Consider the following 13,322-nt stretch of genomic DNA (forward strand, 5'->3'; position numbering starts at 1 on the left):
CCGAGGCCAGCGCTACAGGCTGGGGTGACTCACTGAAAAAACTTAAAATGTATCACTTCCTTGTATTTCGACTTTTGTTGATTTTTTTGGTCTTGCTCTCAGCATAAATACTCTCCGTGAAAAAAAAAACTGCTCGGTACAAAGGGATCCAACCCTACTTGCTATACAGAATTACCGGTTTTCCTTGAAACACTTCTTTTGGCCTTTAAAGGAGACACTCCGCAACCTTTTGAGGCATCCCGTTGTTAAGGGAACTGTGTGAACTGGCAGAGACCAGGGCGCCACCACCTCCCCCCGCCTGGCCCTGCTGGCACAGGGCGGTCACTGTCCCCGGGGGCCTGAGGGAGCAGCCCCGGTCTCACAGGGGCCAGAACTGTCCCCCAAGGAGGAGACGCTGGCCCAGCCTTTCCCTGGGGTCCCCTGAGGTGAACGAGGATGAGACCGGTCCTTTACTCTGCCCTGGACCCCCCCACTCCGACTCCACTCACAAGGCCACACTGGATCCGCGAGCAGTTTATTGAATTAAAGCCACCCTGACAGAATCACCAGTGCTCCCACACAAGGCATGTAGGTCACCCCTGCAACTGGTTAATGTTTTAATTTGGAGGCAATGACTGCTACAGACATCTCCTTTCATTTTTAAAAAATAAACGTTTTCAAAGCATCTTGCAGGCCAGAGAACTAAGCAGAATCCTCAAACATTCGGGAGTTTTTGAGGAAAACTCAGGAGGAGGAAACGGCTCCGCACGCCTTCCACTGGCCACGGCAGATGCTGCAGCTTTGGCACCAGCCCCGGGACCGTGGACATTACAGAGTCACCCCCTGCCTGGGGGAAGGGAAAGCGCCTGCAGGAGCCGTGTGGAAGCATCTCAACACTTGCCCTGCGGGGCCCAGAGCTGGAGCAGGGCCGCTGGGCTCGGCTGAGACGCTCGTGTAAACCGAAGGGGACCGACGTCAGACCAGCAGCGCCCCCCCACCACCAGGCACAGCGGATGCGGAGGGCTGCACAGGAAGAGGCGGGCGGCAGGGATGCCCTGCACAGCACGGGGGACACCTGCCTTGCTGTGCCCTGCCCTGACCCGCAGGCATCTCCAGGCCTGGAAGACAGACACATAAGGCCGTATCTGCAAGCACACGGTTCCCAGAGGAAAGGGATGCCTGTGCGGTAGCCCTCTGGGGGGATGGGCAGTGGGTCTGCCCGGCCCCAGGCCCGGGCCCTCGGCCTTCCCAGGCAGCCCCGGGGGCTGCTGCACCTGCCGTGCCCCAGCACCCACAGAGAACCCAGGCCCCGCTCCTAACACCCCGGGACTCACACTGGCCGGAGCCTGGCTGGAGACGGTGGGTCCACAGCAGCCTGCCCAGGAGGGGCCAGCAGAGCAGCAAGGCCACTGGGGGCCCTGGAAAGGTACCCACCTAGGGTTTCACAACCAGAGCCCTGTGATGCTTTGGTACCTCATCCCCCCGTGTCCCGGACCCGACCCTGCCGTGAGTCACCCCCAGCCAGTCTGAGGCTGCGGGCTCCGCGGGCTGGGACCTGGGCTCTCCCGCTGCCGTTTGTCACTCCTGCCCCCCGTCTCGCCCATCTTGGGGCTCCCCAGCCCAGCTGCAGGCCCCCTCAGCCCCATCAGCCATGTCGAGGCCACGGGGGCTGAGATGTGGAGGTTTCCTGAGGTCCTCGGTCCTGCAGGGCCCAGGGTGGCCTCCTCCTGGTATGTGAACAGGACCCAGGCCCCAGCCAGCAGTATTTTGAGCCAAAGTGGGAGAGACCTGCTTTCCTGTCACCTTGAGAACAGCAGGCGCCCAGCCTGGGGGGAAACCTGCTCACGCAAGTCCTGGATAACAGAGCACAGTGTCGGCACCCAGGCCCTCATCACCCCCCGAGAGCCACAGAAGCTGAGCAAGATCCCAATGGGCGGGACCCTGTCTTGGGGCCGCAGCACCCACCTGCCCCACTCGGGGAGGACAGGTGGCCGGGCCGGAGCCCACGGCCTGTGGTCCTGCATCCTCATCCTCCCGGCTGCCTCAGAGGGCCTTGGCGCTGGCGGGGTGCGCCGCGTGGGGGGCCGGCTTTAGAGGGCGGCGGGTGAACACATAGGCCTGCCCCAGGATGGCCAGGTCCACCAGCACCTGCAGCAGCCCGCACACTGAGAACTGCAGGGGCGCACCGTTCAGCAGGAAGTAGGCCGTCTTGAAGGTGTCGCCACTCGTCCACATGAGGACCATCTTGATGCTGTGGAGACAAAAACGGTGGTCAGGGGTCACAGACCATGGATCAGGGGTCACAACCCTGGGGTCGGGGGACATAATCCAGGGGTCGGGGCCAAAATCTAGGGGTCAGGGGACATAACCCAGTGGTCAGGGGTCATAATCCAGGGGCCAGGGGACATGCCAGGCCTCGGCCCACCCTCCCATCCCTCCTGTCCTGTCCATGAAGCCACCGCGTGCATGGCCGCAGAGACAGGAAGGCCCTTCGGCAGGAGCAGCCTCAGCTCTCCAGAGCAGGGGAGGGGCCGGCACAGGGGCCGAGCCCACACGGCCTCACAAACGTCCCATCCTTCCTGGCTGCAGGCACATCGGGTGTGTGTCCCTCGGGCGACATGCTGTGGCCTCAGACGGGAGAGGGAAGACCGCCACCTCCTCACACCACGTTCCACAGGCTGACCCTGCAGCACGAGAACTGGCCTGGGAGGGGCAGCCCTCTGCCACACACATCTGCACCCAGGGGTGCTGAGCAGGAAACCAGAGGCTGCCGGGGGAAGCAGGGTGATGCGGGCTTCTCCCGGGAATCCCCCCCCCCCGGCCAGGCCCCTCACTCAAAAGACAGCCTGAGGGCGATTTCCAATCCTGGTCATCGGTGCCACTCCCAAAGTCTCAGATCGGTCCGTGTGGCACAGAGTGGCCCCGTGTTATCTGTCGCTCACGTCTGCACACACCTCTCCACACACAGCATCTAACATCTGGCTTGCCAGGTAACGGGCATCAGCACCATCATGTTTTCCTGCATAAAGTGTTTAAATCAGACCCACTTCCACAGCAGGCGCACACTACATGGCTCACTAAACCAGACCACGGTTTGAGCGGGGGGCTGCCTGTCACGGGGAGGAGGTGAGGACCCTCAGGGACAGGATGACACCAGGCTGGGAGCCATCTGTGCCACAGGCAGGACGGGCACTTTGTGCCCCTGAGGTGGCCCCGGTTCACCCCAGAGCTGGGAGGCCTCCGACCCCAGGTCAGCTCTTATCAGTAAAACCAGGCAAGGGGCCCATGGCCCAGTGCAGGGATGTCCATGTCCCCTCCACTGCCCACCGGAGTGTCAGCCCGACCGTGCAGAACCGGGACAGGAAGTGGACAGCTCGCCTGACCTGCACCCACAGCGTCTGGAGGCTTCCATGATCCTTAATCAGGAGAATGACTCAGGGCTCGGGGAGGCCCAGAAGGCTGGTTCCCGTCGACCCTGCAGCCGGCCCACCTGTCTGAACAGCCCAGTGCGTCTCACTTGGCTTGTTGTGTTGACTCACATGGCGTTTAAAGACTTTTGTTTTTAATTAGCTGATAACTAACTTTGCATTTAAAAACCCAGGTTATTATATATCATCCTTTTTCTCTGGCTTTCAACATTTATTTGACTTTGGTTTTTAGCAGTTTGTGATGTAATGCATGTTTGGGACTTGCTGACTATCTTAAATCTGTACGTTGATCGTGCATCAAATTTGGGAAGTCTCCAGCCATTTCTCCAGCGTTCTTTTCTGCACCACTCCTCCCCTCTCCTGTGGTCTCAGGTGACACGAATGTTAGATTTCATGGTGCTGTCCCTGAGTCTATTCTCTTTTTTTCCCCCGATTTTTTTTCTGTTGTTCAGAATGGATGACTTTTATTGATCTTCAAGTTCATTAATTCGTCCTCTGTCATCACCATTCTACTACTGAACTACTGAAGTGTAGTTTTTATTTAGCTACTGTATTTTTCAATTTAAAAATTTCTAGGTGGCTTTTCTTATAGCTTTTATTTCTCTCCTGAGATGGTCTATCTTTGCATTGATTTAAAGAGTGTCTGCTGTTGCTCTTTAGAGCATAGTTATACTAGTGCCTTTAAAATCTGATAATTCCGGTATCTGTGTCACCTTAGTTGACTGTTTTTCGATTCTTTGTTGTCTGTTGATTGTCTTTTGAGAATTGCTGAGATTTTCCTACTCTTCATGGTGAGTAATTTTGGTTTATATCCTAGACGTTTTTAACATTACGTAAGGAGACTCTGTCTTGCTTCAATCCTGTGGAGAATGTCGTTTTTTATGTTCTACCAGGGAACCGACAATGGTTAAGTTCAAGCTGCAAGTTCTGGCTGGTTTTCAGGGGCTACGGCTCAATTTCAGTTCAGTTTTCAAAACCACTGCGGCGCTATTTGTATCTGCACCGTGTGGGCAGCCCTCGGTGGCCAGGCTGGGACTTGGGTGGTGGTCTGCCCCGCGGGTCCTGGAGGAGGGCCCTTCCTGCTCCTCAGACCAGGCAGAGCGGCTTCTCTCGGAGCTTTCTACCCAGCACACCGCTCTGGACTTGGGGCTGTGCTGGAGTCCAGGCTGGCAGATGTGAAAAAACAAAACGTCTCATGTCATTCACACTTCCTCCCGCAATCCGTCTGCTCCAGCACCCAGAGCTGCTCCATCCGTCCTGTCCAGATCTGTAGCTGCACCCAAGGGGAAAGACGGGCCCTTCATGGAAAAGACCTGAGATTAGTAGCATCCCATCACTGGCCACCCTGTGCCCCGTCCCGAGTTTTGCTGGCCTTTGCTGACTGGTCCCTGTGGACACCTGACCTAGTAGACCCTGGACAGTGGCTGAGGAGCAGCAGGGAGAATGCCTCGTTGCTGTCGTCTCTTCTACGTGGCACCTGTTGCCGCAAAGTTGTGCCTCTCTCTCCGTCTGAATTCTGTCCTGCTCTGGTGCACCAACTCGGAATTTTAGAGTGAACTAGTGGTATGACAAATGGCCTATAGGTGACTCTGCATCACGGCCCAGGGACACAGGGGATGGGACAGGGGCCGCCCACAGTGGTATCTGGGAAGAGCAGCAGGTGGGAGCACAGGGGCTGCCCAGCAGTGGCTTGGGTCAACCTGCACACGTAGAACCCCAGGGGGGTTGCAGAGGCTGGGCGGGAGATGCACATGACGCGGTGGAGAAATGCACCAGAGTGACAGCTGTGGCGGGAGTGGTGTGCGGCGGGGGACTGGGCAGCAGTGTGGCCGGGTGGCACCAGGAGGCTGCAGGCACCTGGGCAGACCGGAGCCAAGATCCACCCATCTGAGCTACGGAGATGCCCGGCCTGCCAGCAAGGCTGCTCACAGCTTTCCACAGCTCGGAGCACCTCCATTTCAAAGGAAAACCTACACCCACAGAGCAAGCATTTCAAGGAGAAGCTCCGACAAGCAACCGCTATTTCTGCAAAAGGCCATGAAGACAGGAAGAGAACCAACGAGTCATAAATGAGTCTAGTTCCATTTTACAGAATTAAGAGCTGAGGCACAGTCTCCCCCAGAGATACCCAAACTTAATAGGAGACCCAACGACCCTCCCTCCAAAAACAACACGGAGTGGCCTGTGCGGCCCCTTTCATGGAGGAGAGGCTGAGGCACAGAGAAGTCGGGTGGCTCGCCCAAGGGCACACAGCGAGTGCCTCGCACTGTGGGAAGGGCTGCGGAGGGGACGGCAGAAGGCACAGCTGGAGCCTGTCTGAGGCTGGTGTCCCTCTGGGCCCTGAAGGCACAGGTGCACCTTCACCCCGCAAGTGGAGACATGAGGTCATTGCAGAGAGCTGGGCCCTGCCTGACACACACAACATTTTTAGCTGCCTAGGCGCCTCCCCGGGCCTGGCCCCCAGTCGGCTCTCGCCCCGGGGGCAGGAATCCGACAGGCCCCACCACCAGCCCCACGGGTCGAGGGCCCGGGGCAAATATTAATCAAGCTGCTCCCGGCCGTCTGAGCAGAAGATCAGTGCCAGCCTGAGCGATGTGAGCCTCGTGCAGGGCGCTCTGGACATACAAGTTCGTGCCTTGCACCCTCTGGTCACCCCAGACCCTGCGGTGCCCTGTGGACGTGTGCTGAGCCCAGGCCCATTCTCCCCACATCGGTGTTAGGTCATCCTTTACCCTCAACAGCTATCGGGCAGGGCGAGCCCCGCGGCTTGGCTACCACCGGCCAGCAGGCCAGGGACATCCTCGTGGACACCACGTCCGGAACTCGCCTCCTGCGCACGGCTGGGTCTCCAGAAAGACCCCTCCTCGACAGAGGGCTCAGCTGGCCCAGGGCTCCGACGATGCCGGGGGCGCAGGGCTCTCAGAACCTTGCAGAAGCTGGTCTGGGTGGGAGGGGAGATTGTCCCCAGGCTGCATTCCTCCAGCTCAGGGGGCGCCTGGAAGCTGGATTCCTTTCTCTAGGTCCCTCCTCACACCGGTCCCCACCCCAGCTGCTGCCTCAAGTGCCTGGCCCTCCCTGCCCTCCTGCTATTTTAATCCGGGCCCCCGTTACCTCATTCTTGGCTCCAGGACTTTTCCTCCCAAAGTGAGCGGGCAGATGACTATTCCTAAAATACCTCTCACCTCATCCTTGCCCCATCCGGCCGTCCAGAAAGCCTCCGCCTGGCCAGTGCCCACGAGGTGAGAGCCTCACCCCTGCACCCACCCCGGCCCCGCCAGCAGCCCACACACCTCCCCGGCTGCGCCTCAGTCCCACCTCCCGGCCCAGGCCACACCTACCCTCCTGTCCGCCTATCCAAAGCTCCCCGAAATTCAAACCCTACCCAGAACACATCCCACAGGAGTAGGTCTTTGTGACCGTGGGTCACAAGAAACAGTGGTTTTTGGGTGTGACATCCAAAGCATAGCAATTTTTAAAAAAGATACACTGGACTTCGTCAAAGTCAAATCTTTTGTGCGGCAATGTGAAAAGACAGCATACAATGGGAGAAGATATTTGCAAATCATATATCTGGTAAGAACAGTTAAAGATCTCTACAACTCAATAATGAAAGACAAATAACCAAATTTTTAAATGGGCAAAGAATCTGGATAGACCTTTCTCTAAAGAAGACGCACAAATGGCCAATAATCACAGGAAAAGGTGTTTGATGTCATTAGTCACCAGAGAAATGCAAATCAAAGCCCCAGGAGATCCCAATTCACACCCACGAGGATGGCTACAATCAAGAGGTCAGCTGGTAACAAGCGTTGGTGAGGGTGTGGAAAAGCCGGAAGCCCGAACAGCCCTGGTGGGAACGGAAAATGGTGCAGCCACCAACTCAGCAATTCCACTGCTAGGTGTATTCCAAGACAAAGGAAAACATATGTCCGCACAGAAACTGGTACACAAATGTTCACAGAAGCACTGTTCACAACAGCCAAAAAGATGTCGAACCCAAACGTCTACCAGCTGAAGAAGAACTAAGCACAACCTGATCTGTCCGTACGCTGAGATATTATTCAACCTGAGAAACGGTGGACACTGACACATCGTACGTGGACGGACCTTGGGAACATTATGCAGAGCGAAAGCAGCGAAGGACCTCGTGTCGTCTGATTCCATTTACGTGACGTGCCCAGAGCAGACAGAGCCGCAGAGGCAGAAAGCAGACCAGTGGTTGCCCAGGCCTGGCAGCGAGGGTGGGGGACGTGGGGAGCACTAATGGGGATGAGACTGCTTTCTGGGGGACGAAAATGTCCTAAAATTAGATTGTGGTCATGGCTGCACAGCTCTGTGAAAGTCCTAAAATCCACTGAATTGCGTACTTTAAATGTGTGATAGGCGATGGTGTGATGTAACTTACAATCTCAATGAAGTTATTTTTTTTTAAAGTTCCAGGGCTTTTGCTGAATTCTAATTCCAGCCCTCCTCGTCCATCGACTGGACCCTGGGTGTGGCGTGTGCGCACATGTGCAGGGGTGTGTGGCGTGTGCGTGTGTGTACTGTGGCGGAGAAGCGTGTGTGGGAGCCCACACGTGCGCTGTTCCCACGTGCGTCGTGCGTGGCATTCTCCACTCACAGCATCGGGGGCTTGTTACGTGTCAAGGACGACAGAGGAAGATGCGTGGGGGGCTGAGGAGTGACGTACGCGCGGCCCCCGGCGGAGACGCCGCCCTGGTACCCGAGCAGCCAAGGCTCCAGGCGCCCCGCTCCAGGTTCAAGGGCAACGCTGGAGGCGGAGCAGGTGGACGCTTCCCGGATGCTGCCTGTCAAGGCAGGAAGTGTCCCCGCTGGGATGAGGCAGCGGGCTGGGGCGGCCCCAGCTGCTGCTGCAACTCAGCATCCCCACCACACCACGGCGGCCACGGGGGCCACACACACACACGCACATGCACGCGCACGCGCCCTCCTCTCGCGACCCCTGCTCGTCCCCGGGCTTCCCGCCTGCCCCCCACCCCCACCCCCGTCCTCGATCGCAACCGGTTCCCCGGCTGGTTTTCCCCACAGCTGGCCTCCTCTTCCCGTCCCACCCGCCCCCAAGCTCTCCAGTAATTACTTGTTGGGGAACGTCTTCCGATCCGGCAGAACGCGGAGGAAGGAGGAGGGAACTTCTGCACTAATTAGTAACATGATTTCAAAAGCTGCATCACTTTCTGTTACTGGTTCAGAAGCAACAGTCACTTAAGATTTTGTAAAGGGAAATCATCCAGTATCTCTTGCATTTCCTCCAAGAAATGTACGTGTGTGAAAATGAGTGTGTGCATGTGTGCATGTTTGAGAATCTGCGTTTGTGCGAGTGTGTGCATGTGGGCGTGTGCACACGTGTGCGTGTGTGAGCTGCGTGTGAGTGTGCACACACCTGTGTGCGTGGGCTCACACCCTCTAAACGCGTCCACGGGTAGGCCTTCCAGCAGGTCCGCAGGAGACGACGTTGGCCTCAGATAGGACCTCACAGCCCCTTCCCTCCTTACACTTCCTGACGGTCTTCTGCCTGAAGCAAGTTGAGGCTCAGTGTCCCGCAGCAAATCTGTGGTGGCCTTGACCACAGAGCTTTGAGAATCCCAAATCCCAGCGGGTCCAGGGCTTCTCCATCACAGAGAAGGTCGGGGGATGCAGCAGCCCTCCCGGCGGGCTCCCTGGATGGATGCCTGAGGATGCTGGGTCAGGCCACGCAAAGCGGCTGCTGGGAAGCGGGGACGAGGGGCAGAGGCAGCCCTGAGACCAAGTCCTGAGTCCAGGCCTGGGAGCAGGAGAGGGAGGGAGGCCTCTGGTGCTCTGCCCGGGACGGGCGCAGCCAACCTCGGGAGGCTCCTGTGTCCACGCCGAGGGGCGCTGACCACGCAGCCGGCCGGGGTGTCCCGTGTCAGGGCAAGTTCTGGTCTGAACCTGGGCTGAACTGAAACAGAACTGTAAGCAGGCTCCAGTCCGGCACTCACTCTCTCTCCCAGCACTTGGTCTGTGCTCACCGCTAAGAAAAAGGGTGTTGGCCCTTTAAATACACACAGAGCAAGGTCACCTCTCTGTTAACTCCAGCTGAGCAGAGAACCTGTGACCCGCCCGTCACCTCCGGTCACCTGCAGGGCACACCACCCCACACCACGTGCAGAGGGCAGGACCTCGGCTCAGGGCCCAGCTGGCCCCCAGCGGCCTGGCCCTGCAGACCCACCCACGGAGCCCTGCCAGGGCATCCTGCAGCTCAGTGGACACGACAGCAACACTGAACAGGCCCCTAAGCTAATTACACGTCCACCCGGAGCCCGCCTCTGGGCGGCCGGGGCCACGATTAGGTTAGTCTTCTTAACGAGGATGAGTGGCTCTTGAGAGGACCCTGCACTCCAAACTGATTGAATTAGCGGCCCGTGCGCGTGTCCGTGACAGACACGGGCCCCCTCCGCCGGCTCCGGGCCCTGCTCGGGCCCTGCCGGGTGGCATGGAGCAGGTCTTCGTCCCGGCGCGGCCGGGCCTTCTCGCCAGACCTGCTCACGGCGGTGACTGCAGTGTCCTTCCCTTCCCTTCCGCCTTTGCCTCCTGTCTCCTTTCCCCAGTGCCACGCCGGCGGGTGGGCTGTCGGGGGGAGGGGCACCGGGGGGCTGACGACCCCACACATCCTCCACGCCCTAAAGTCAGAACCTCAGGAGCGTGTGCACCACCCTGCCCTCACACAGGGCCTCCTCTTTTCAGGTCAAACGCCCCAGGTACCAGGGCCTTCTGCGCATCCTGTCACGCCTGAGGTCACCCTGAGACAGGAAGTGGGACGGCCACGCCCATGGCTGCGCTTCTGCAGAGCAGCACAGACCTCCATGGTCCGGCCTGGCATCTTTCCAACACTGCCTTTGCTGGATGAGTCACTGCAGCCCCACCAGGGACACAATTCCCACTGGGGCCTTCTGCAGCTTTTGCTGTTGTGCACAAATTCTCCAAGAATTAGCCCGATCAGCTAGGTACCCACACTGGTAAACCTTCCACATTCATGCCTGCTTCCCCAAGTGTTCTCCTATTTCCCGAAAGTGATTTAGAGAATCAACTATTTTAGTCCTTCATGAGTTCATTCAATAAATATTTACTGAACTGAACTGCTGTAATTTTCCAAGCATGCTGTCAGATGTTGGGGAAAGAAATAAACGGGATACAGTCCTTGCCTTCAAGGCTGTCCGTCAAGGAGATGAGCTGTGGGCCAAGGAAAACATCAGCGCATCCCTGTCAGATGGCAAAGATGTTTCTGGAGAAACATGGGAGACAGTGGTCAAATAAAGGGGGGTTTAGGAGGTCAGCCTAAAAGACAGCTGCAGTCATGTGTCCCGTACCCAAGATAAGAGTATCGCACACAAACACAAAGGGTTAGTTAAAATCAGGTGTGACACAAACTTCAGCTTCTTGGAAGACAGAATCGTCTCCCTGTTCCTCCCCTATACACCCTGGACATTACACAGAAACCCAAGACTCTCAAAGGTGGGGAGAAGGCCACAGGAATCCCAGACTTGGAGCTGAAGAAGCAGGAAATGCCAGAAGGTCCCAGAACAGGCTGCTCTCTGTGCAAAAGACCAGGAAGGGTGCAGCCTGGCACAACAGGCAACTTTTAGCCAATAACTGCTCCACTCCAGACAAACAAAACAGAAAAAAAGGCAGCCCCCCACCACCCGTGATAGCAGAGGAGGGTGGAAATCCTAGACTTTTACTCCTGCCAGGCGTCCCAATCCTACCGCCGGGGTAGTGTCAAGAAAGCCAGCTAAAACCAAAGGTCTAAGTAAGACCCAGAGTCTTACAAATAACATGGAAATGTCCAGGTTTAAACTGGAAATCATCTGTCATATCAAGAACCAGGAAGATCTCAAACAGAATTAAAAAAAGACAGTGTTTAGATGCCAAAACTGTGCGAAAAAGCAAAGATTTTCAAACAGCCACTTTAAAACTGCTTCAATGAGCAATTATGAATATGCTTGAAACAAATGAAAAAAGAGAGTCTCAGCAAACAAACAAAAAGCTTCACAAAAGAAACAAATATGTAAAGAAGAACCAAATGTAAGTTTTACTGTATTGAAAAATACAATAACCGAAAGGAAACAGTCAGTAAATGGGCTCTCAGAGCACAGTGGCTGGAACACTGGAAAGAACCAGTGAATCATAACAAAAAAAGAAATGATCTTCACAAAAGAATCATAGCAAATGACCTAACATTCCACATCATCAGAGTCCTAGAGAAGAGGGGTAAAGGGCAGGACTGAAAAAGGACTCAAAGACATAACAGCTGAAAACTTCCCCAAATTAGCAGGAAGTATAACCCTAGGGATTCAAGAAGCTGAGTGAATCCCAAACAGGTCAGATCCACACCAAGACACACATCACAGTCAAACTTCTGAAAACTAAAGACAAAAAAAAAAAAATCTCCAAAGCAGCTAGAGCAAAATAACACCTTACTTATAGGGGAAAACAAAAATCACAGTGGGTTTCTCATCAGAAGCCACAGAGGCCAGAAGGAAGTGGCACATTTTTCAAGGGCTGAAAGAAATGAACTATCAACCTAGAATTCTATATTGGCAAAAATATCCTTCAGAGATGAAAGGGATATCAAGACATTCTCAGGTGAAGAAAAAGTAAAAAATCTGCCACCACCTGAAACACCCTTAAAGGCTAGTTACAGGAGTTTCTCAAAACAGGAAAAAAAAAAAAACGAAAATAAGAAAAGAAGGCATCTTGGAATAGCAGGAAGGAAGAAAGAATATCATAAGCAAAAATAAGGGTAAACACAATAGACATTCCTATTCCTCTTCAGTTTTGTGCATTGTTGATTGAAGCAAAAATTATAATATTATCTGATGTGGTTCTAAATATGAATAGAGGAGATATTTAAGAAAATTACAAGCGGAGGGAAACATCACACATATAAAATATACTACATTAAAAATATCACAAAGGGGGCCTCCCTGGTGGCGCAGTGGTTGGGGGTCCGCCTGCCGATGCAGGGGATACGGGTTCGTGCCCCGGTCTGGGAGGATCCCGTATGCCGCGGAGCGGCTGGGCCCGTGAGCCATGGCTGCTGGGCCTGCGCGTCCGGAGCCTGTGCTCCGCAGCGGGAGAGGCCACAGCAGTGAGAGGCCCGCGTACCACAAAAAAAAAAAAAAAAAAAAATATCACAAAGGGACGCAGAGCTTCTACACTTCACTAAAGAAATCTACACAAAGAGATACCCACTCACAAACACTACAGATAAATACTCATTAAACAACAACTCCCCGTTCTGCCCTCTTCCCAGCCCCTGGCAACCACCGTTCCACTTTCTGTCTATGAATCTGATGACCCTAAGTCCCTCATATAAGTGGAACCATACAGTATTTGTCCTTTTGTGACTGGCTTATTTCACTGAGCATCATGTCCTCAAGATTCCATGAAGTAACCTGTGTCAGAATTTCCTTCCTGTTAAGACTGAATAATATTTCATTGTATGAACAGACCACATTTTGTTTATCTATTCATCCACTGATGGACACTTGGGTTGCTTCCACGTTTTATCTGTTATGAATAATGCTGTTATGTTATGAACATGGGTGTACAATATCTCTTCAAGACCCTGCTTTCAATTCTCTTGGTTATATGCCCAGAAGTAGAATTGCTGGGTCACATTGTAATTCTATTTTTAATATTTTGAGGAAATGCCATATTGCTTTCCACAGCAGCTGTACCGTTTTGCATTCCCACCAACAGAAAACAAGAATTCCAGTTTTTGCACATCCTTACCAACACTTGCTGTTCTGTTTTTCTGACAGTCACCATCCAAACGGGTGAGAGGTGGCATCTCACCGTAGTTTTCATTGTACAGGTCTTCCACCTCCTTGGTTAAGTTAATTCCTAAGCATTTTATGCCTTTTGATGTTCTCA

At 54.8% G+C, this 13,322-nt stretch overlaps 1 protein-coding gene across 1 annotated transcript in view; it reads right to left on the reverse strand.

Moving 5' to 3' along the window:
• Positions 1 to 497: 497 nt before the first annotated feature.
• Positions 498 to 13,322, reverse strand: part of SLC66A2 (solute carrier family 66 member 2) — a 48,283-nt gene continuing 35,458 nt past the window's right edge. Inside the window, exon 6 of the mRNA XM_079717092.1 lies at positions 498 to 2,230. Coding sequence (XP_079573218.1) covers positions 2,023 to 2,230 — 208 coding nt within the window. The 3' untranslated portion in view covers positions 498 to 2,022. The remainder of the gene's footprint in view (positions 2,231 to 13,322) is intronic.

This window comes from Hyperoodon ampullatus (genome assembly GCF_949752795.1).
Source record: "Hyperoodon ampullatus genome assembly, chromosome: 13".
In the NCBI taxonomy this organism is placed as follows: Eukaryota; Metazoa; Chordata; class Mammalia; order Artiodactyla; family Ziphiidae; genus Hyperoodon; species Hyperoodon ampullatus.